Source organism: Erpetoichthys calabaricus, chromosome 2 (genome assembly GCF_900747795.2).
Source record: "Erpetoichthys calabaricus chromosome 2, fErpCal1.3, whole genome shotgun sequence".
Lineage (NCBI taxonomy): Eukaryota > Metazoa > Chordata > Cladistia > Polypteriformes > Polypteridae > Erpetoichthys > Erpetoichthys calabaricus.
Window position 1 is genome coordinate 63,014,300 of NC_041395.2, and position 24,746 is coordinate 63,039,045.

General features: G+C 40.1%; 1 protein-coding gene across 1 annotated transcript in view; it reads right to left on the bottom strand.

Annotated features, from left to right (window-relative positions):
• The window catches only part of slc6a5 (solute carrier family 6 member 5), a 78,447-nt gene extending 76,287 nt beyond the window's left edge, over window positions 1-2,160 (bottom strand). The window contains exons 1-2 of the mRNA XM_051923296.1: window positions 1,958-2,160; window positions 344-862 (exon numbers count right to left, since the gene is read on the bottom strand). Coding sequence (XP_051779256.1) covers window positions 344-862; window positions 1,958-1,960 — 522 coding nt within the window. The 5' untranslated portion in view covers window positions 1,961-2,160. The remainder of the gene's footprint in view (window positions 1-343; window positions 863-1,957) is intronic.
• Window positions 2,161-24,746: the final 22,586 nt, after the last annotated feature.

The following is a 24,746-nucleotide window of genomic DNA, read 5'->3' on the forward strand; positions in this document are numbered from 1 at the left end:
CTTATATTTTAATTAAATCAATCATCAAATCAGTATAGGCTCAAAATGATATACTGCATGTGAATAGTAGCCCGTCTAATAATAATAATAATAATAATAATAATAATAATAATAATAATAATAATAATAATGCTTCCCAAAAATGCAGAACGAGTTATTCCCCAGATAACTAAATAATTAATGATAAAATGTTGAGTGTCTTTGCTGCTAGAAAGTCCAATGTAATTAATGCATGAATCTGTATCTTATACCCTCGCATCGCTTGCATGTTTTGCTCATAATGAAACCGCTGTCTGGCACTTTGGACCTTCCTGCGGTGGAACAATGAAGTGTATCCACTTACCCCAGCGACAGTGCCAGGCATAACAGACGTGTTGCCATCTGTGCCCAATACCACAGTCGTCGAGCTCATGGTTGTCCAGTTGCCTGTGGCATTATTTTGCTCCATTGTGCTTTTATTTAGAGTTTGATTAGCTACAGCTTCAGTGCATTGGGAAGACATCAATTTGCTGTGTACAGCTGTAGAAGCATCCTTTTGGACTGTGTGCTCAAAAGTATCCTTGAGTGTGGCAGAAGTGTCTTGTACTGGACGGGAATTCTTTATCGTCCCAGCTATTCTGGTCGCTTCAGCTTCACCTAGTTTGGCTTCTGGTTGCGAAAAAGTTTTTCTCTCTATAGACGGAGATGTAGAAACCCTGGGAGGTTGTGGCTGCTGCTGTGTCAGGACGTCGGAAGGTAGGTTTTGGTCTTGTTCCGTTTTTTTAATTGTAACTCCCACCGCGCCTTCACACTGACTTCCACAAGTGAAACTTGCTGGGCTGATAACGGTTTGTTTGGTCATTTCCCTCTGTTCAGAAAAGTCCTAAAATAAATTTAAAAAAATAATATAATGAATAAAAGGACAGAGACATTCAACACGCACCGTGCATCCGACAGTAATGTTCAGCACATTGTTTTCCTTTTCACGGAAAACGAGATCAATGAAATGCAAACATTGAATACCGAGTTTTCCCTTCGCCGGGCTTCCCCTTTTGCATAATCTTTTAAGACCCGAGTACGTTTGCGTTCATCTTTTCTCAGCCTGTACGCTGCACTTTTTTTTTTTTTTACTTCTTAGTCGATCTGCTTAGTTTTCAGCTCACGATCTACACAATGCCTGGCTTTCCACTTTACCATTACAGAAAGATTCTTTAATTTTACGCCCCATTTCCTCCCTGTCATTCACTAAAGCACATATACTGATTTTATAGGCAATAGACAAGCTGCTGTGCTATGTGCAAGCTAAACACAAAATCTCTTCCCGCAGGATGTGTAATCTTTTTTATCATAAAATAAATTATTATATATTTGTTGTAATTATGAGCAATGAACATTATTGACATGTGTTCACAAATTATAAAAAATACCTTAATTTTTATTTTTCAAATAACTAAAAAATGATTCAGTGTCATGGAAAATTAAAATATATAATAATAACAAAACATTTACCTAATGTTTAAAAATTAACTGAAAATTATAATCTTATATGTTCGCATTACTCTATTACAGATACATTCGCTGCACCTTTCACCATCAGTTACTTCAATTAGAAATGATAGACTTAAGAAATCCAGGAAATTGATACTGGGAAACAAGCCGAAAAGTAAAATTAAAATAAAACAATGAATACTTAAAGGTATTGCACAAAAACATTGGTACAAGAATTCAATAAATAAAGCAGAACATAACCATGTAACTTGCAAAGCCAAGAAAGAAAACTTCGAAGCAAAGTGGCAAGCAAAATTTCATGCCTGTAGTTCAGCACCTTGGTCAGTTACCACGCTTCTGTAGTTCAGATGTTGCATCAAACTATATTTTCCAATGAGAAATGACAAGATAAAAAAAGAACCGACTTCTTTCAGATCAAAATCACTAATGTAAACCGCAGTAATAAATGGGTGAGCAAATGCACGCTTACCATTTTTTCCCGAGCAAACAGAAAGAGGAAAGGCAGGAAAAGAGCCAGAAAGGCAATAGATAAGACTGGATTTAGTTCTGGTAAGAGCAAAGCTTTCTATACCTCCGTGGGAAAGATTGGGTTTGCGTCAGTGCATAGCAAGGTGCCCTTCGCCTGACATTTTCTTGATAATAAGAGTTTGATAAATCATTAGCCTTGGATTCAGATTTTTAAAGGGGCAAGCGCTGGCTGGCTGTCACTCATCTTGGTAGAGCTTGCGTGTGTGGAGTGACTCATTGGGAGCTGATTAATAAGACAGTCTTCAGGGAATGACCATAGACTTTTAGTATTCTTTATTCAAAGTTTTAAAAACGCAATCTTTGTCGTGATACTTAAAAAAAGTAGTTGCTCTTAACAAGTGAAGAGTTTTAAAGGGAAAGCCAATTGTTTTGAATGAAGTAATTAAAAAAATTGTAGAATAACTTTACAAATAATTACTATAATGAAGCGAATAAATTAACATTCCAAAAAAAGTTTGGAGGCATGTCGATGGATATAGAAAATAAAAATGTGAAAATAAATGTTTCTACAGACAGGAGACAATATTACATACAACATAACTTAAGAATAAGAATATAAGATTAGTAGGACATGAGTTTAACAGGATACTTTCATTTATCAAACATCTTATTTTCTTTTTCGATATAAGATGAGGGAAGAGATACTGTATTTGAACAATAGTTATGATATTACTGTAAATACAAATATTTTTAGGAGGACGTGCGATTTTCACATTTCAGTGATAAAATATCTCTTTCTTAAGATAATATATAGTCCCTCTGATGAAGGTTCCACAGCTGTTAATCTTATCTTTGGTAATATCTTTATATCCTTTGCATTTTTCTTTTTCCAGCATGTACGCCAACGCAGTCCATAACTAACTCAATTATATATATATATATATATATATATATATATATATATATATATATATATCCACTCACTCTTTATAACCACGTAAAGTTCGTTTATTCTTAGGATTGACGTCACGCTGCCACTATTCATCCAGCTATATTAAGAAAATCTTTCGGAAGATCTAAACTGTAACTCCAAAGTACGCATTCAGTATACTGTGCCAACTCGGAAGAGCCGTAGTTTATTTTTAGCAAAACCTGGACTGCTGAATCGTCATGTTCACGTACTGGATGGTATGAAATTTCCTCGAGAATGCTTACAGAGTTGACAGCATCTACTGTGTGCGCAGATACTGTAGATAGATAGATAGATAGATAGATAGATAGATAGATAGATAGATAGATAGATAGATAGATAGATAGATAGATAGATAGATAGATAGATACTTTATTAATCCCAGGGGGAAATTCACAATTAAAAATAGAATAGAAGTTGTAGGTTCTCCCATACCCTCATAGGTGAACTCCTACATTGAGAAGATTTGAACGTGTCGTTATATGGGTTACACTAAGTTGGCCCGAGAGAATGTGCGAGTGTGCCCGGCCCATGTCCTGCTGTCCCAGGTTTGGCTCCAGCTATGTTTTCCAGATTTACCCCATATTTCAATAGGGATACATTCCTCCTTTATGCTGTATTCAGCATTGTTTACCTCCCGCTCTTTTGTGTTTAGTTCGTTATTTCGAGAAGCTCATTGCCTTTCACTGGGTGACTACCGTTGAACAGAAAGGCTCGCCATAAATCTGCACCCTCCGCTGATCAGCCATTCTAAAATAAATTAACAAGCCACTCTAGTCTTAATTACTTTGTCAAAGATGAAGAATAGTAATTGATTTTTGGTCTCCATTACTTTGCTTTGAACTGATAATAATAGAGCCAGCTAAGAGCCCTTCGGTACATCTGTACTGCAGATGTTTTAGAACACTTATAACTGACGCGATATACGAAGTAGCCACATTTTCCGTAGTGAAGACCCTCCTGCATAAAGGGAAAAACGGATTCAATTTATTTGTTAATGTTTGGTTTCTCTCAATACGCATAATGTAGCTGTGAGGTATCAGTCATCAGATCAGGGGCAACATCTTGAGAAGCGAAGCCGTTCGTTAATACGTCGAATTTGTTTGTTTACCAGATTAACCACTTCTTATTTTAAATACTACTACAGGACCTTTGCTGTCTTTTCATGCAAATCGGTTTCATAATAGGAAATCATTCCTAAAGGAGAAAATGTTCTTAATTGAAAAGCAGTCTTTGAAGTGAGCAGCTCGCTGAACAGAATGCCGTCTGCGCATAGCGCCTGCAGCACTAAACGATGTATTACCCACGGTAAATATTTTCATAACATGACATTTTATATTAATCGTTTTCTGCCGTTCGCCTTTATTTCAAGAATAAGTCATTCTTTAATCTCTTAAATATATTTACGTTAGTTTCTAAGATGAACACAACTTACAATACTCAATATTTGGAAAAAGATGTGTAAACGGTACAAGAAAATAATTATCGCGCTATCAAGTGCATGTAAAGTCGAATAACGAATACTACCGCAAAAAATGGACGTTTATGAGCAAATAATAAAACTGAGGGGATTTAAAAGAACGCAATATTTCCAAATTCCCGCCTAATAATGTGTAGCTCGGAGATCGCTTGCTTCACTGTCTTTTAAGGTTTTTCCAAACATACAATACCAGGACGTAACCGGAATATCCTGAACTTTGTATCCCAGTTTCACAAATTGATTTATAGCACTGCAGTACATACGTGCACAATGCGCATTAAGCTAAGGTTTGAGGCATTCGCCGTCTTCAAATGGTAAACGCGTCATGTTCAATAAAAAAGCTGCAAAAAGTGTTCCATAAAAAAGAGCACGTAAATGATTATTGCTTGCACGTTTATTTCAAAGACACTGCCTGCATCCGCAAGTCGCTGGAGAGAAAACCCTTTGGTGACTCGCCTTGACCCAAGATATTAGTGCCAGTGATGTGATCACAATTAATTACACCCTGACATGTAATTAATTTACCACTTTACTGGCAGCACTGCGATAAGATGGATAGTTGAGAGAGGACGAGTTGTCCAATGTTCAAGGAATAAAGGCAATGTAGTGAAGGTCAGCTGGAGGAATGCAGAGCTAATAAACGCAAACGTTATCTAAGAAGTCGGAATGCTCTAATGATGAGTGCACTTTATTCGAAAGTGATTTTTAATTGATGGGTTCTTCTGCATCTGTTTGTTCCCATGCACGTGCACGGATATACCGTGGGTAACGCATGAGCTGTATATTTTATCAACCATATTCATAGATTTCCGCTGTTCTTTAACGCACAACATGCAATTCCACCCGAATACACCCCAACTAAACGTGTTTTATAACCGGCAGCTGCACTCTGCGTGCTTTCAGAGTCCACGTCCGAGAATCGGACAACATCGTGGAGGGAGACCATTGTGTTAGATCAAAACAGGGTCAGGCCAAAGAGAGGGAAATTGAGATAAGAGGGTAACAACCGAGTTGGAAACACCAATGCTTTTTTGTTCATGGAACTATTATTATTGTTATTATTATTATTTTGTCCTGTGGTGGGCTGGCACCCTGCTCGGGATTTGTTCCTGCCTTGCGCTCTGTGTTGGCTGGGATTGGTTCCAGCAGACCCCCGTGACCCTGTGTTAGGATATAGAAGGTTGGAAAATGACTGGATTATTATTATTATTATTACTACTACTACTGTCATAACATTGAATGTCCAGTCGGGGGTAAGTATCTTGAACACAGGAACCCTTTTATTAAATGCTGCACAGATAGGCATACATGCTACGCCCTTCCTTTACGATAATACAACTGTCGTAAATATCACTAGATGACCCCCCCCCCCCCCCCCCCCCCATTTCAAAATAAACAGTATGCATAATTTCTACTTTCACTGACTAGTAAATAGAATTCCTCAGGATAATACATACTTCCTTTATTTTCCTATTTCAATTACTATTAATGTAACTTTTCCCTTCCCTGAGAAAACTAGTGGCATATTAATAACATTGCCCATTTGTTAAACAAGGAATAACATTTTTTTATCAAAATCGTCAAACTTGCAAACAGCCCATTTGTTTCCTCTTTTCTTTTTTTCTTTTCTATTCGTTTACAAATTTAGCCTGACCACTGGTTTGCTGATTCTACCAGATCTTGTAATTGTCTGATCTTTACTGGCACTTAAAGTAGATGGAGCAGACTCAGGTGGAGCTATATTGTCCAATAGTGTGCCATCTCAAGAGCTCAGAGTGCTTTCTAATGTAGGTGGAAATGGTTTGGGGCATTGCTTGGAGGTGACGCCAGTTTCTTCTTTGTTTTCCCCATTATCAGTTTCAATGATTTATGACCTGGGTGTCACACTTCTACGCACAACAACTGCAAGACTTATCATGGTCCAGTTTGGTGAGGACCATGTCACCTGGATGTAGGTTTTGGAGATGCCTTACACCATGACATATGTTGTAGTAATAGGCTTGTTTTGACTTCTCAGCTGCATCCTTTAGCCTAATTTTCTTTTGATTTGGCCATTTGGGTTGAAGATTTTTCTCCAGGATGGGTAGAGTTGTTCTAATCCTTCTCCCCATAAGTAACTCAGCTGAGCTGGTCCCAGTTGTGACACATGGTGTTGACCTATACCACATAAGGGCGCATAGTGGGTCGTCTTGCTTAAGAATCCTCTTTGCAGTTTGTACTACCTTCTCTGCTTGACCATTACCTTGTGGATTGTGAGGACTTGATGTAGTATGCCTGAAGTCCCACCGTCTCGCCAGTTCCTTAAACTCAGCACAGAAGAACTGAGGACCATTGTCACTAACAACTTCTTCTGGGATTTCCAAATGTAGCAAAAATCGCTTTCAGCTTTAGTATAAATTGTTTGCTGGTGGTTGAGGAGAACATGTAGAACCTCAATAAACCTTGAATAGTAGTCTGATATAACTAAATAAATGTGTTTATTATATTCACAGAAGTCTATAGCAATTTTCTTCCATGGCCGGTCAGGTAGTGGTGTGGATAATAAAAGGCTCCCTTTTCTGTGCCTTTTTCAGTTCACAACACGACTGACATGATATAACTTTGTTCTGGATGTCTGATGATATCCCTGGCCACCATACTGAGGTATTCACCCTTTCCCTGCATTTAATTAGGCCTTGATGCCCATCATGTATCCTCTCCAAAATGTCTGCTCTCATAGCCTGGGGTACAATTATTCTGCTTCCCCTAGTGATTATGCCACTGAACACTGACAGCTCTCCTCTCAATGGGAAGAAATCCCTAACCATCACTGGGGTATTGCTCATGTACTTTGGCCACCCAGATCTGATTATCTTAATCACTGCCTGCAGTTTCTCATCTTTTGCCGTTTCTGCTGAAATTCATTCCATTTTTAGAGGGGATGCCGGTATGCCCTCCATAACCACTGCCACAAGGCACTCCAACTCCTCTTGTGTCAAAGTTTCTTTGTCAGAGCAGCATTTTGGTCTCCGTGATAGTGTGTCTGCCACAATGAGAGTTTTCCCTGGCGCATGTTCTGCCGTTGGCTTAAACCTCATGAGCCATATAAGAAGTCTCTGGCAACGTGGTGGAACTTTGTCCAAGTCTTTTTTGTTGATGAGAGGCACTAAAGGATTGTGATCAGTCACCAGCTTGAAATCTTCCAATCCATATACAGTAAGTACTTTCAAATTTTTCACAGGCCCAGACACATGCCAGACATTCCTTTTCTATTTGTGCATAGCGTCTTTCCGCTTCTGTGAGACGCCTGGAACAATATGCCACTGGCTTCCATTGTTCTCCGTGGAGTTGAAGTAAAACTCCACCAATTCCGTAGCTGCTTGCATCAGCTGAAACAGCTGTGGCTCTGTTTGCATCATAGTAAACAAGAACTGGTGCTCTTGTCAACAGCTCTTTAAGGCGCTCAAATGCTACTTGCTGTGCTTTATCCCATGTCCATGCTTGGTTATTCTTCAAAAGCTCAAGCAGTGGCCCTGCCACTGTTGAGAGATTCGGGATATACTGTACTTCCCCAAATAATTGACCAAATCTAGCAGTTTTTTCAGCTCTTAGGCCGGATTTATACTTCACGCGACGCAATGCATGCTGCAGCGGACGCTCCTGCTACGTAAGCGTTGTACTGTTTATACTTGTGTGTAAATCTGGAGGAATCCACCAGGTGGCAGTGCGAGATATTATCATGGTGAGAACAGGTTCGGCTTCGCTGTGTTGTGAATTGCCTGGGACACCCATTAAATTCCGATGACACCTTACCACAATATTTCTGAAAAGGATGTTTAATGATTAAATCCATCAGTCCAGGGATTTGTCCATTTCAGCCAGCATTGGGCACGAGGCAGAAACAATCCCTGGACAAGGCATCAGCTCATCGCAAGGTGAATACAAGCACTCACATACACCAGCGTAATTTTAGTGTAACCAAATCTGCATATCTTTGGAAGGAAACCAGAGCATACTGAGGAAACCCAGCAGGAAAACATGCAGACTCCAGGCAGGGAATATCAGCGACGTGACTCCCTGCAAGACAGCAGTGCTAACGCTCCGCCACCATGTAACCCCCATGTGTGTAATTAATAACAGTATTCATTATTTAAACGAAATTATTGATTTATTTGTAACATGTAACATACATACGTTAATGCATTTCATCATGAAAGTGATATCAAGTATAAATCTAAGGATTCTAAATGTGCAGAGAGTTGGAATATTATACATTTAATGTGCTCAGTGTGGCGATCTATAGCTGGCGATCCACTGTTGTCAGGACTGGATGGAAGCCCTAGAAAAAAAGACGGCACAGAAGACGGTATGTGAGACTTTTAAAATGTATCGTGTCATTACCATCGGGAATATGCGACTCTTGAATATAAAAGCACCACAAATACATCTGTATGTTGGCATTTTGCTTCACCACATTGATTCATTCATCAAACATCGAAGCACGTACACCGATCTTGTAGGATCCGCAAAGCTTTCTGTCACATGTAAATAGTAAACAGAGACTCTGACGTCACAGTCCAACATTTAGCACACTGCGCCCCCCGACTTTTTGCTGGTACAGTAACTCGCGCACGCGTCACATTAATTTCTAAAGACCTGCTCAGAGGACGCATCAAATGAACACTGAAAATGCGTGGCAGCCATGATGCGGGAGTGTACGCGTTCTGAGCGTGAAGTATAAATGAGCCCTTAGAGGTTTTCTGGTGGAGACAGCTGCTTAATCGCCTCAACTTTGTCTGGATCAGGTCTTACACCTGTCTGATCAATCAGGTGACCCAGGAAGTGTAATTAGAACACACTTTTCTTTATTCAGCTTCAATCCAGCTGACTCAATCTTCTGTAAAACCTTTTCCAGGTGTATGTCATGCTCCTCTGTAGTATGTCATCCATGAAAACAGTAACTCCCTCTAAACCGTCTAGTATGTCTGTCATTTTCTTTTGAAAAATCTCTGGAGCACTTGTTATTCCAAATGGTAACCTTCGAAAACAGAATCTGGCAAACAGAGTAATAAATGTGGTCAGATTGCTCTCTCCTGATGCAGGGGTATCTGCCAAAACCCAATCGCTGCATCCAATGAAGAAAACATAGCAGCTCCATTTAGTTTTGCAATAATTTCTTCTGGAGTGGGAAGAATAAATCTTTCTCTTTTGACTGCTTCATTTAGTTTTTTCAAATCCACACAAATGCGTACCTCCCCGTTTCTCTTTAGGACTGGCACCACAGATGCACACTAATCAGTTGGCTGTGTTACTTTCTCAATAATGCCCTTGTTTTCCATCCTACTTAACTCCTTAACATTTTGTATCAGTGGTAGGGGAACCCTGCGAGCCATGTGCACTGCATAAGGTTGTGCCCCCTCTTTTAACTTGATTTTAACAGACTCAGTTTTTAGTGTCCCATGCTCACCAAATACCTCATGGACCTCCTCAAGTCTTTTTACAAGGCCCATTTCTGCTGCTGTGGACATACTTAGTAAATTATTCACACTGTGTCCTTGAACCACATAGACTGGAAAGGAGTAAAGATTGCCTTTAAACTTTGTGCTGACTTGGAAATGCCCTAAGCATGCCAACTGGCATCCAGGGCTATAAAGTGAGATGCTGGATTGCTGCAAAGCTCTTTCTGGAATAAGCATGTTGAATGTCTCTTCACACATTAGCTAGCTAGCATCAGCCCCTGTGTCAATCTTGAATCTCACTGGAGTGGCACCAATTAGAAGCTGCACTGTCCACTGCTCTTCACCCCTATCCAAATTACTCACAGATCCCAAGAAGTACACAGGTTGTTCTGTATGCTCTGTGACTTCACTCACTGTTTTGCTGTGTCACACTCTTGCCCAATGTCCAATTTTGAGACATTTATTACAAGTGGACTTCATTGCAGGGCACCTTTCCTACTTTTTGTGTTGTATTTTCCCACATTTATTTTCTTTCCATTCAGTTTCTACCATCACTTTAGTAGGTCTTGGTCTCCCAGAACATTGCCCTGTTTTCCAATATGTGTGTGCGATTCCATGCACGCCTCTCCTTGCAGGCTAACTTGATACGTAACCTCCTCAGACTGTCAAACTGTTTGTATTGTTTGAGCCAAAGTGATATCTGACATTAATTGTAATTTGCGAGAGAGCCCATTATCCAAAATGTCCACCACTATGCGATCTCGAATATTCTAATCCCGACTCGCACCGAAGCCACAGTGCTCCGATTATTCATAAAGGGCTCGAATAAAAGTCTATCAGCCTTCTCGCCTGGCCACTGCACTCTCTGATGAAAGCAGGCACCCTCGTGAATTACGTTGCGTTTTGGACAAAAGTACTCATCAACCTTTTGTAGCACTATGCCAAAGTCCTTTTTTTCTCTCTCCTCTGCAAACGAGAACGACCAGAAAATATTTTCTGCTTCGCTGCCCATCGCGTAAGTTAAACAACTGACCTGTACGTCTCCGTCATCCTTGTCGAGCTTTAGTAGCCGTCCTGAATCCCTGAAAGCGCTGTTTCCGGTCCAGCCATTCTGTCGGCTTGTCAAAGGAAAAGTTCGTCGGTGGGTTAAACTTTGCCATGCCTTTTTTTTCTCTCTTTTTTTTCTTCTGCTACTTTATTATTATTCCGTTAATGGAAGGTCATGCGCACTTTCGCCACTTCTGACACCATGTCATAACATTGAATGTCCAGTCGGAGGTAGGTATCTTGAACACAGGAACCCTTTTATTGAATGCTGCACATACAAACATACACGCTACGCCCTTCATTTACGATAATACAACTGTCCTAAATATCACTACATGACAACTACTACTACTATTAGGTTTAATGAACACTAGTTAACCTTATTCTTTTTATGGCTGATCAATGTTATTAAAGAAAGATTTATAAAGTTGACAGTGAAGTTTATTTTGCTATGAGACAGCATTTCAAGCTCTAAGCAGATTACCTTTCATTACACTGTTTATTCTGTTACATGTCTCCCATGTAGTACAATACCAAACACATAATTTAACTCTAACTTTATTTATTTACTTATTTTACTTAATATATGAATCTGTTAGCCAACAGCTGTAAAATCAGTACAAATGTTTTCAAATGAACTACTGTAAGTGAATATCTTCACAGAAAACATAATAACCCAATATAAAATTGTGACTTCAAAATAGCTAACACATTAGGCCATAAACAGATTTGCTTTAAAATAACACATTTTGAAATTCTGACTACGCTGCTTAAGGCTTCACAATGAAATATTTCAGCAACTTCTCCCATATTATAAAATGACCTGCGACCTCAAACAAAAAAAAAGTAAAAAATAAAATAAAATAATTTAGGGAACACAAAGCTGTGGCCTGATTGAGTGTGAACATATTTTAATGAAGTTTGGATCCTTCCACATGTTACTGGAATTTGAACATTTTTTTCAGTGTAGAGTACGACTAAATCAAAGAATGGCTTTCCTTTGTAAACATTTAAATATTCAAAGAATGATAGCTGAAACGACATTTAGAGACAAGGTCCAGATTTGCTTTTCAATAATTTGAAGTTTAGATAATACAGTACTTCTCCGGGTTACACCTCTACTGCCCAACTGAAGTGAACTCTTCAAGGTGCAGCTTCTGTAATGGCATTTTTCTGGGTTGTATAGTTCAGATCCATTTCATTATGTCTCTTTGGTCTTTAGAAGGTTTCCTAATATGTGGACAAAACAGAAATCTTTAATGTATAGTAGTGTACCTAGCGGGTTACTGACAGATCACGCAACCCTGAACTTATTATACAGTAAGAGTCCTTTTATAATCAAAACCCAGTGAGATCTCACAAATTTGTCACCATCTTGGTTATTTATTGAACCTGTTAGAGATCTAAGCTAATAAAGTTTCTTTCTGGATCTTTAATGAGGATGGCTCTTTGAGGAATTAAAGATGGTTTCCATTTGGCCTCACTCTGAAGAACCACATTGGCACCTTTATTTTTAAGAGTGTACTTGAATATGTGTTTCTCTTAAATCTGTACAAAGACTTTGGAGATTTGGTTTGAAACCTAGTAATGTTTGCTTCTCAGTGTCTGTGTGATTTTTCCACTGGGTATTCCACATTGTCTCCCACCTCCCCATATTGCACTGTATATGCAAGTTAAGCAATTCCCAGATTACCCAGTACTGTGTAAGTGACTGTCAGGGTGCTCTGCAATAAAGTGGTTTCAGCTCCGGCATTGCCGTAACTGACCTAAGCAAATTCGAAAACAAATGAAAATTTGAAGGGTTAAAAAAATATTTGCAACACTTTCAATATCAAAATCACAATTAACAAATAAAATGCAAATTATTCTGCAATCATTTTGCTCTGACAATGTCACAAAATCTTTTGTTGTCTAGCATGTGTGCACTTGGCCCTGGACAAAGATGTTGTGCAGTGATGGGCATTTTACACTGCAAGCTTCTACTGAATTTCATGTATCGGAGAAGCAATCAATAATGAACATTAATAGGAAATTAAAAATGTATATGGAGACAATGATGACGACAAACACATCATTAGTTGTTGGACTTTATGAATACCAAACACTGAGAAAGACCAACTGCAGCTCATTGATGTGGTTAACTCTGGCTGCCCAGTCACTCCATTGTTAATGAATAATGAACTCAGCTGAGAGGACCAGTGGATTACAACCAGAAAGTTTACAACTGTTCTCTCAGTATCCAAAGAAAGTGTCAACAATATTTTGATGCCTGAGGATATTCAAAAGCTCGGCATGTTGGGTTTTATGAAGCCTACTGGTTGATCACAAAAACTGGAAATGGCATTGAAAGTTGTATTCATATTTGCTCTCCAGGTATGAGGCCAGTGGACAAAACATCACTGAGGAAGAAGCATGGATCCCTCACTTTCAACTAGAAACCAAAAGACAATTAACAGAATGGCATCATTTGGCTTCTCTTCAAAAAAGAATATTAAGGTAACTTTTTCAGCAAGGACAGTCACTGCTTGGAATGCAGAAAGGGTGGGTTTGGTAGACATTATATCACTTGGTCAAAGTATATTCAGATATTTCAAGGAAAAAGTAACCATACATCCCTGGTGGGCTATTCTTCTCCATCCGCCATATAGCCCAGACCTTTCTCCCTTAGATTTCCAACTCTTTGGAGACTTCAAAGATGCAATTCATGGGAACGGGTATGATGATGAGGTCACTGACAAAGTGAATAGGTGGCTTTTAGTGCAGGATTCAGGCAAGTATAAGAAGGAAATACAGGCTCTTGTTTCTAGAAGGCATAAGGCTGTTGAAATTAAAAATTACAGAGAAAAACGAGGGGTGTAGCCATTACTTCAGGTTAATCTATAAATGTGTTTAGACAATTCCATAATGAATTTCTGGCAATAGAAAAAGGTGTTACAAAACTTTCTAAGCATCCTTTGGGAACACATATGTGCTAAAACCTGCCTACTGTAATTCAGTCTGGGAATCCTGAAGTCAAGTCTGGGGTGGAGGGCAGTAACCAACGCTAGGCCAATAGTAGGAGCTTCCTTCATAGACACATTACCACGCTCAATCATATGGGGTTAATTTAGGACCATAACTACCCTAATACATGTGTCTTAGAGATGTGATAGAGGAAAAAATCATGCAAACGTAACGAGAATGCACTATTTTCACATATTTTCAGCCAGGCTGGATCCATGTGGCAGCAGCTTCAACCTGCGCCAATAGAGGATGTGTACTGTATGTTCATTCTGCCATTTGCTAAACCAGTTTATTCTAATATGTTGAATTATAGTTGTTATACTGTACTGTATAGCAAGATAAAAATAGAGTTTAGCTTAGTATTAAGCACATGCTAAGTTTAAATCCTATTTATTTTCATATTATATAGGTATAAGTTCTCCCCAGATTATCTTATATTTGAAATAAATCAGTATATTAACTGTGCAGAATGTTAATCACAGTCCTATCAGTTAAATTCTATTTCTATTATATGAATCTGTTCTTAATAATCGCTGGAGTCTATCTTGTGTGCAAAGTGGCAGCCATTGTTCATGACACACTCATACTCTGTTGTTCATGGCCAGTTTGGAGATGACAAGTGCCTTAGCATGTATGCCTTTAGGAGGAACGAGTCCAACATACATGCAGTGAGAACACACGGATTCCACACCAACTAGGAATTGAACCCAAGCCCTTCAAGGAGGCAAATTGAATCAGTCTGCCAGCTAGCGACTCCATTAAATGGAAACCATATAACTGGTGATTGGAATTAGATATTGGTATGCAGTTATGTTTTGAGTTAATTTCTAAGAGTAAAAAACAGTCTTGATTAACTTACAAAACACAAAAACATATGCAAGGAACATTTGTTTGAATAAGGAATCACTTATTCAATGCATTGATTAATCAATCTTTTTTACAGATTCAATTTATTCACAATTTGTTCAACAGATCGAGTAATTAATTATATTAGGATACACATTTATTGGATTATTTTATAGCCCATGAAATGGAAAGTAAATGATAAAAGAAAACCAGCATGTTACTTTCAAATTTGCTTTCTCAGCAGTAAATGGTAGAAACTGTAGAAGGAGAAAATTTGCTTCCCACCTGCTTTGAAATCTTTTGTCTCACACCATATGCTAGCACCTTATAAATCAAATTGCAATGATCACCTTATCTGTGAAAGGAGCCTCTGACAAACATCTACACAGGCTGATATCTCTGATGGGCAGCCGTACCTTGTCGCTGGCAAGGATTCAATTATCTTGTCCTCAGAAGTTGGAAATTATAAGAATTCTTGGCATGGAGCAAAGCCTTGTGGTGCTAAGCACCATGTGTGAAATTTAATAAAATCTTCATAATCATTTCTATTTATTAAGTAGTACTTTCATAACTTCCATCCTTTAATGCTTTGCGATTTCTTTAAATGAGAATTACCAACAATATAATTAATTGCTTATTAAACATTATCCTCTCTCTTCAATTAGCACGCTGCCTTAGGGAATAATGATTACTGCATCTGCCAACAGTAGTTTTAGGTATAAAAGGGAAAAATCATTTTGCAGTAAAAGAAACAGATTTAATTATTTTTGGAAATTTTTGTTTAACGTTTTCAAATGTGTTTGTTCATGTTTTATTATTGCCAACTTAAGTAAAAGTTTGATTGTACTACAAATAGATAGATAGATAGATAGATAGATAGATAGATAGATAGATAGATAGATAGATAGATAGATAGATAGATAGATAGATACTTTATTAATCCCAATGGGAAATTCACATTCTTCAGCAGCAGCATACTGATACAATAAATAATATTAAATTAAAGAATGATAATAATGCAGGTGAAAAACAGACAATAACTTTGTATAATGTTAAATGTTAACGTTTACCCCCCCGGGTGGAATTAAAGAGTCGCATAGTTTGGGGGAGGAACGATCTCCTCAATCTGTCAGTGGAGCAGGACCGTGACAGCAGTCTGTCGCTGAAGCTGCTCTTCTATCTGGAGATGATACTATTAAGTGGATGCAGTGGATTCTCCATAATTGATAGGAGCTTGCTGAGCGCCCTTCGCTCTTCCACAGATGTTAAACTGTCCAGCTCCATGCCAACAATAGAGCTTGCCTTCCTCACCAGTTTGTCCAGGCGTGAGGCGTCTTTCCTCTTAATGCTGCCTCCCCAGCACACCACTGCGTAGAAGAGGGCGCTCGCCACAACCATCTGATAGAATATCTGCAGCATTTTATTGCAGATGTTGAAGGACACCAGTCTTCTAAGGAAGTATAACCGGCTCTGTCCTTTCTTGCACAGTGCATCAGTATTGGCAGTCCAGTCTAATTCATCATCCAGCTGCACTCCCAGATATTTATAGGTCTGCACCATCTGCACACAGTCACCTTTGATGATCACTATGTCAATGAGGGGTCTGGGCCTCCTAAAATCCACCACCAGCTCCTTGGTTTTGCTGGTGTTCAGGTGTAGGTGGTTTGAGTCGCACCATTTAACAAAGTCATTGATTAGGTCCCTATACTCCTCCTCCAGCCCATTCCTGATGCAGCCCACGATAGCAGTGTCATCAGCGAACTTTTGCACGTGGCAGTACTCCGAGTTGTATTGGAAGTCCGATGTATATAGGCTGAACAGGACCGGAGAAAGTACAGTCCCCTGTGGCGCTCCTGTGTTGCTGACCACAATGTCAGACGTGCAGTTCCCAAGACGCACATACTGAGGTCTGTCTTTAAGATAGTCCACGATCCATGCCACTAGGAATGAATCTAATCCCATCTCTGTCAGCTTGTCCCTAAGGAGCAGAGGTTGGATTGTGTTGAAGGCGCTAGAGAAGTCTAGAAACATAATTCTTACAGCACCACTGCCTCTGCCCAAGTGAGAGAGGGATCGGTGTAGCATGTAGATGATGGCATCCTCCGCTCCAACCTTCTCCTGATATGCAAACTGCAGAGGGTCAAGGGCATGTTGAACCTGTGGCCTAAGGTGGTGAAGCAGCAGCCTCTCCATGGTCTTCATCACATGTGATGTCAGAGCAACAGGCCAAAAGTCATTCAGCTCACTAGGACGTGATACCTTTGGGACTGGGGTGATACAAGATGTTTTCCAAAGTCTCGGGACTCTCCCCTGTTCCAGACTCAGGTTGAAGATGCGCTGTGGAGGACCCCACAGCTCCGATGCACAGACCTTCAGCAGTCGTGGCGATACTCCATCTGGACCCGCTGCTTTGCTGGCACGAAGTCTCCTCAGCTCTCTGCTCACTTGCGCTGTTGTAATTATGGGTGGGGATGTCTTTCCTATGCTGGTATCAGCAGAAGGATGTGTGGAGGGTGCAATACTCCGAGGTGAGAGTGAGAGTGGGTTAGGGTGGTCAAACCTGTTAAAGAAGTTGTTCATTTGGTTTGCTCTCTTCACGTCTCTCTCGATGGTGGTACCCCGCTTCGAGCTGCAGCCAGTGATGATCTTCATCCCATCCCACACTTCCTTCATGCTGTTATTCTGCAACTTCTGCTCCAGCTTTCTCCTGTACTGCTCCTTCGCCGCCCTGAGCTGGACTCGGAGTTCCTTCTGCACGCGCTTGAGCTCATGCTGATCACCGTCTTTAAAAGCCCTTTTCTTCTGGTTCAAAAGGCCCTTGATGTTACTTGTAATCCATGGCTTGTTGTTAGCATAGCAGCGTACTGTTCTTACTGGAACTACAATGTCCATACAGAAGTTGATGTAGTCAGTAGTGCAGTCAACAACTTCCTCAATGTTCTCACTATGAGATCCCTGAAGGATATCCCAGTCTGTAGTTCCAAAACATTCTCTCAGAGTATTCTCAGCCTCCGGGGTCCACTTCCTGAATGATCGTGTGGTTACAGGTAGGACTCTCACTTTTGGTTTATAGTGAGGCTGAAGCAGAACCAGGTTATGATCTGCTTTCCCAAACGCAGGCAGCGGGGTGGCGCTGTATGCGTCTTTAACGTTTGCATACAGTAAATCAATAGTCTTATTTCCCCGGGTGTTACAGTCCACATACTGGGAGAATGCAGGTAATGTTTTGTCCAGCGTCACATGGTTAAAGTCTCCAGCGATTAGCACAAGCGCCTCAGGGTGCTGCGTTTGTAACTTAGCAACAGCAGAATGGATGATGTCACTCGCTGACTCCACGTCTGCCCGAGGAGGGATGTACACGATGACAACAATATATACACATGGCAAGAACATGACCTTGGACTTGATGAAACACACCCTGTTGTCTAAGATCAATGTTCTATAAGCTACTGCCAATACAGTTTAATTAATTTAACTCTTTGAGGGCTGAATATTTTTTTCCAAAAAAGTTTCTGAAAAGCAATGGTTTCACACAGAAATCAACATAAAACGTCTGTTGCTGCATGCTGTGGCTGCCAGTTTGTGAAGAATGTGCAGCAGGTTCGCTGCCAGGCTGTCTTCACGTGGCTGGGGCAGCAGCAGCAGCGATCACGGTGGTTTCTACCTCTTATAATTGTTAAGTGGCAATTCTACCTGGTGAATATTGTCAGTACCACGATTAACTGGGGACCAATCAGCTGAAGCTGGAGCCTCACATTCGTTTTCGATCACTTGTATCAAAATCAGAGTCCGACAAGTCATAGTCCAGTTCAGAGATAATAGGCAAAATGTCGTCTGCGGAGTATTTTGCTTTACGCATTCGCTTTGATCTCTCGCCAGATCTCAGTCCCATTTTTGCCGTTGTTTGCGCCTTGCTACTCATGCGAGCGCAGGAAATCTCAGTCAAACCAATGAGTCTAACATTCCTTCAGACAACGAGAGTCCAACTAAAACATAACAGTTGGTTTTGTCACAGTTTACAGTTGATTACCATCATGAACTCCTCCTTTTGACAAAAGTTGACATCGGCCCTGAAAGAGTTAAAGAACTAAAAACAAACAATGAAATATAATATTTACTGTTAAGCATACAAACACCATACATTATATACTGTTTCTATATCTGTCTCTCTCTCTCTCTCTGTATATATATATATATATATATATATATATATATATATATATATATATATATATATATATATATATATATATAGTGGAAATACTTTGTAAGAGAAAGAAAAAAAAGAAGCTCCACAAAAAGCTCCAATGGACAAAAATAAAGCAAAGAAAAGGGTTGCAGTGATCAAAAGCACTTGTAATTTGTAACAATTGACAGTTTACATGAAACAAAATGGAGTTTATATACATTATCAAAATGGAGGATATGAAGTGGTTGGCAGGAGATGACATTGAAAACAGAAGAAGGAAGTGATGTCATCAGTGGTGGCCAGAAGTGATGTCATAAGTGGTGCTGGAAGTGACATCTTGGTGGCCATTTTGGAACCTGGACTTGAAGTGTCTACTTTTCTTCAGTTTTCCTGTTGGGAGATTAAGAGATTTGGGTAAGTACCACGCGACAACCCCTTGTCTCGCGATGTTTCACTCACCTTTGGGATTTTTGACTGCCTCCTAAGCACACATGTATGAGAAGACCCCCCACTCAGCCCAGACCCATCGGGTCGGGCAACCTGCACCGAGAGGTCGTGGGCACGGTAGAGAGCATCTGCGTTGGCCTGCAAAGAACCTTTACGATAAACAACACTAAAATGATAAGGTTGAAGGTCCAAAAACCAGCTAGTGACACAGGGATTAGACTCCCGGTGAAGGAACATCCACTGTAGGGCAGCATGGTCTGTCACCAGTGTAAATTCCCGCCCCCAATAGGTTGTACCTTAACTGCGTGATAGCCCATTTAATCGCCAAGGCTTCTCGCTCCACCGCAGCATACCTGGTATCCCGGTCCAGCAGTTTCCGGCTGAGGTACATAATGGGGTGTTCAGCACCATCAATGCATTGGCTCAACACGGCACCTAATCCTGTGTCTGATGCATTGGTCTGAAGTATGAAAGGGAAAGAAAAATCAGGAGATTTCAAAACAGGTGCTGACGTAAGGGCCAATTTTAAGTCACTGAATGCAGTGTCAGCCTGATCATCCCATACCACTTTTAAGGTTGCTCATTTCTTTGTCAAGTTAGATAAGGGCAAAGCAATCTCAGAGAAACGAGGTACAAAACGGCAATAGTAGCCCGCTAAACCCAGAAATGCTTGTACTTGTCTCTTAGTCACCGGACAGGGCCAATTTATAATGGCATCAATTTTGGAGCATTGTGGTTTAGCAGTGCCCCCACCCACCAGGTAGCCCAAATATTTGGCTTCCTTTAATCCAAAGAAACAAACAAGTCTGGCATGTGCTAGTGTGGAGAGCACAGTTTTGACATGCCATACATGTTCCTCCCATACATGTTCCTTCCATGTGCCGGAATAAATGACGTCAACTAGACAGGTGGCACTAAATGAATTGTGGGGCCGTAGCAGTGTATCTACCAGATGTTGAAAGGTTGCTGGTGCCCTGTGCAAGCCAAAAGGGAGAGCAGTGTATTACCAATGTCCACATGGAGTACTAAAAGCATTTTCTTATTTAGCGGAGGCCGTTAAAGGAATTTGCCAATACCCTTTAGTCATATTGAGTGTAGTTAGGAATTGAGCAATACCAAGCCGATCGAGTAGATCATCCACTTGCAACATGGGATACACATCAAATTTAGGGAACTGATTAAGTCGTCGGAAGTCATTGCAAAACCTCCACAACCCATCAGGCTTAGGAACTAAGACAATTGGACTAGACCAGGGGCTATAACTTTCTTCAATAACCCCTAATTCTAGTATTCATCTAATTTCCAACACTAATTCCACCTTCTTTGTCTACGGGAACCTATAGGGTCTTTCTCTGACAATTACCACAGGTCAGTGATAATGTCATGTTCAATCAGTGTTGTCCGTCCAGGTAACTCGTTCACTACTTCAGGTATTGACAGAATAGCCATCTCTAGGTCCTGTTTTTGTTCTGGGGTTAAATCAGGTCCGAAATTAAGACGAGATTTTGACATGAAAAGGGAGTGAGGCTGGTCAGAGGAGGAATCAATTTCCCTGTCCTTCCACAGCTTCAGCAAATTAATATGATATATTCGCTCACTCGGTCAACGATTTGGTTGTTTTACCAAATAATCTACGAGTCCTTTTCTTTCCTTAATTTCATAAGGGCCTTGCCAATGTGCCAATAATTTGGAATGGGAGCTAGGAACGAGCACCATTACATGATCACCCGGGACAAATTCCCGAATGGTGGTGTTTCTATTGTAATAATGAGACTGCGCTGCTTGAGCTTTTTCTAAATTTTCTTTTAGTATTGTTCTAATTTTTCCAATCTATCGCGTAATTGAGCTATATATTCAAGTATATTTGAGGTACGAAGGACCTCCTCTTCCCATCCTTCTTTTAACATATCCGATAGGCCACAGGGTTGTATTCCATACACTAATTTAAATGGAGAAAAACCTGTAGAGGCCTGTGGGACTTCCCGATAGGCAAATAATACGAGGGGAAGTAACTGATCCCAGTTTCTTCCATCCTCGTTAACTACTTTTCGTAACATCTGTTTTAAAGTTTCATTAAATCGTTCTACCAACCCATCCGTCTGTGGATGATAGACCGATGTTTTCAGATGTTTTATCTTGAGTAATTTAGCCACCTCCCTGAACGACTCCGAAGTGAAGGCAGTCCCTTGATCTGTAAGAACCTCATTGGGGATCCGTACATGAGTGAATATCCCTACTAATTCCTGTGCGATGTTTTTAGAAGTAGCTGACCGCAGGGAGCAGCTTCTGCAAATCGAGTGGCATAATCTACTAGAACTAAAATATATTTATGGCCTCTCTACGAGGGTTCTAACGGTCCTACGAGGTCGATACTGACTTGTTCAAAGGGTATATCAATAAGGGGAAGAGGGACAAAAGGAACATGCCCCTCCTAGGAATCTGACGAATTCAGAACAAGAAGCGCAAAATCGTTGAACCTCCTCATTTATTCCTGACCAATAAAATCAGAGCTTAATTCTCTCCAGTGTTTTTTCAGAGCCTAAATGGGCTCCCAGAAGGTAGGCATGCACTAGTACTTGTCACCGATAAGTACGTGGTACTAGGAGCAATGTCCTCATTTCACCCCTGTGCTCTGCCACTCGATACAAGAGTTCATTTTGTATTGCAAAGAAAGGCATTGGTGGCATGGGATCTAGGGACGTATGACCCTCTGTTGACACTATTGCATTCCTTGCAAACTTTAAGGAATCATCGTTCCATTATTCTCTTTTAAAGGAGGATGGGGTAGTTAAAAATTGGGCCGATAAAGTTTGAATAGGGTCTCTGGTGACCTCAATGGGAGGAGCTTCTGCCACCACGTCCTCTACGTTAACTGTACTAGCTCCTGCAGAGAACGATGGGACATCAACTCCATCGCACTGAGTACCGATATGGGTCCTAGTGACCACTATACACGGCGTGGAGGCAGTTGGAGTAGATGAACTCTCCATTATTAAGCCCAAATTTTTCCCAGGAGCAGTCGTGTTTGTACCGCTGTTAATTTTCTTCCAGTCTCTCCCTAATATGACTGGAAATGGGGGATCCAGTAGTACTGCCATAGTTAATTTTTTCATTATGTGATCTACCGAAACTACACAGTTAGCGGTTTTATAATACCGGATGTCTCCATGAATACACCTGAGGCTAGTTTTTATTCTAAACCATTGTCACGGTAAAACAAATCGGAAAGCAACAATGGAAATATTGCTCCCGGAAATCGAACATTGCTCTTACCTTCATTCCATTTACAATAACTGCACCTGTATAAGGAAGAGACAAACGGTTAATTACAGTGGTACAGTACCTTTCTCCCTTAACCAGCGAGCAGTCCATCGGCTCATTGGTGCAGGTTGGGGACAGATGACCAACCTCCCCACACTTGAAACAGCGGGGAAGGACAAAATGCTTGTTCCTTTGATGGATGGCAGGCTCGGGAGCTCGTCCAGAGGGCTCAGGGGATGCCCCATGTGCCTGTTGGGTATGGCGAGAGGACTGTTCTGATCTCTCTGATTTACAAGCTGCCCAGTGATGTTCCGCGACCTTGATCAAGGTGTCCATATCTTCAAAATTTTGTTTCCGGATATGCTGGGAGATGTTTTCAGGGAGAGCATGAATAAAGGTTTTGCATGCCAATAGCTTGGCCATCTTGTGGGAGTTATTAATATTGGGCCATAGCCAACGACACACCTTACTCCACGCCTCGAACGCCTGTATTCATAAAGGTTGTTTAGTACAAGGTTATTATAGTTAACGAAAACTAAAATCAAAACTGAAACTATTATTAAAAAACATTTTCGTAAACTGAAATAAAATAATTAACAAAACCGAAATGAAAAACTAAAACTAAACGAAACTATTAAAGTAGCTGGAAAGACTAACTGAAATAAAATAATAATTTGCTTTTGTTTTTGAAAGAATATTCTTGCCATTAGTCTTTAACCCTTGTAAGTTTTAACTCTAAAACAAAAAGTCATCCACCACGAGCCGCCCTCACATATTAATCCAGTGAACAGCGGCTGGAGATGGAGGGCAGCTGTTCACACAGCATTTGCGGTGACAGAGCAAGCTGAATACAGGTGTGTAAAGCGTGTGAAATAGAAAGTGATTTGCATGCTGCCTTTCTTTGCGCTTGTTGTATATCAAGACATAATGCAAATGGCTGAAATCAGAATGTGCTGGTCAACAAAACGTTTACCATATGGACAGAAAAATCACGAGCGAGTAACGTTTCAGTTTATTTCTCGGGTGATTGCTTTTTGTTGACAGCAATTCACCTGCCACTTCACACAGGAGAAATCGAAGTATAGAGAAGTATAGAGAAAGTATAGTAATCATGAAAAAATTCTTGATGAAAAAAATATTGACGTTATACACTTCCCAGAGTCCAAAAATACTGTTTTTTGGAATTGTGTGTGTGTGTGTGTGTGTGTGTGTGTGCGTGCGTGCACACGCGCGTGTATGTGTCTCTGTGTGTGTGTGTAAACACGATAACTCAAAAACGCAACTAGATAAATGGATGAAATTCGGCATGTGGTTGTTACACCACAATTGTAGGTCTGTACTAACTTTTGGGTCAAATCCATCACCCGGAAGTGGTACTTTACCTGAAGACATCCGATTTATTCAACATTACTTTTATAATAATTGTTCAAAATATTATTAATTTGATTTGTTGGTGATGGTTCCATAATGTACATAATATATAAATATAATATATGTCTTGCGGTTTACTCCTCAAAAATCCATCCCCATATCTGAGTATACAAGAAAGTCGAGGGGAGACCACTCACGATTTTTGAAAATAAATGGCACAAATCAAGAGACTGACTAGGTGATCATACAAGATCAGCATATTGTTGCTGACCAATCACTTTTGCTTTAAAAACATCGTTTAACAACAAAGCAATACAAACAACGGTAGAGAGTCTGACAAGTGATGAAAAACTACACATCGTAATGGGTTTTTGTATTCATTCTATATTTATTAATTTATCTTTTTTAGTTCATATTCACAACTCAAAATACCTAATATTATGAAAGTAATCCATTAACAGAATTATATTTTAAAATATCTCCTTTTTTTCAATGTTTCTCTCTCTCTCTCTCAAAATAGATAGTTGAAATATCATATTCATTTTGTTCTTAACATCACCCATACCATACATATTGCATACTAGGGAGTTTTCCTGCCTTACATCCAAACCTTCTGGGGTAGGCTCCAGGTTTCCTGTGATCCTGCTCTGGATAAACAAGTTTAGATAATGTATATATTGTTCTTAATCTCGGGCGGCACGGTGGCGCAGTGGTAGCGCTGCTGCCTCGCAGTTAGGA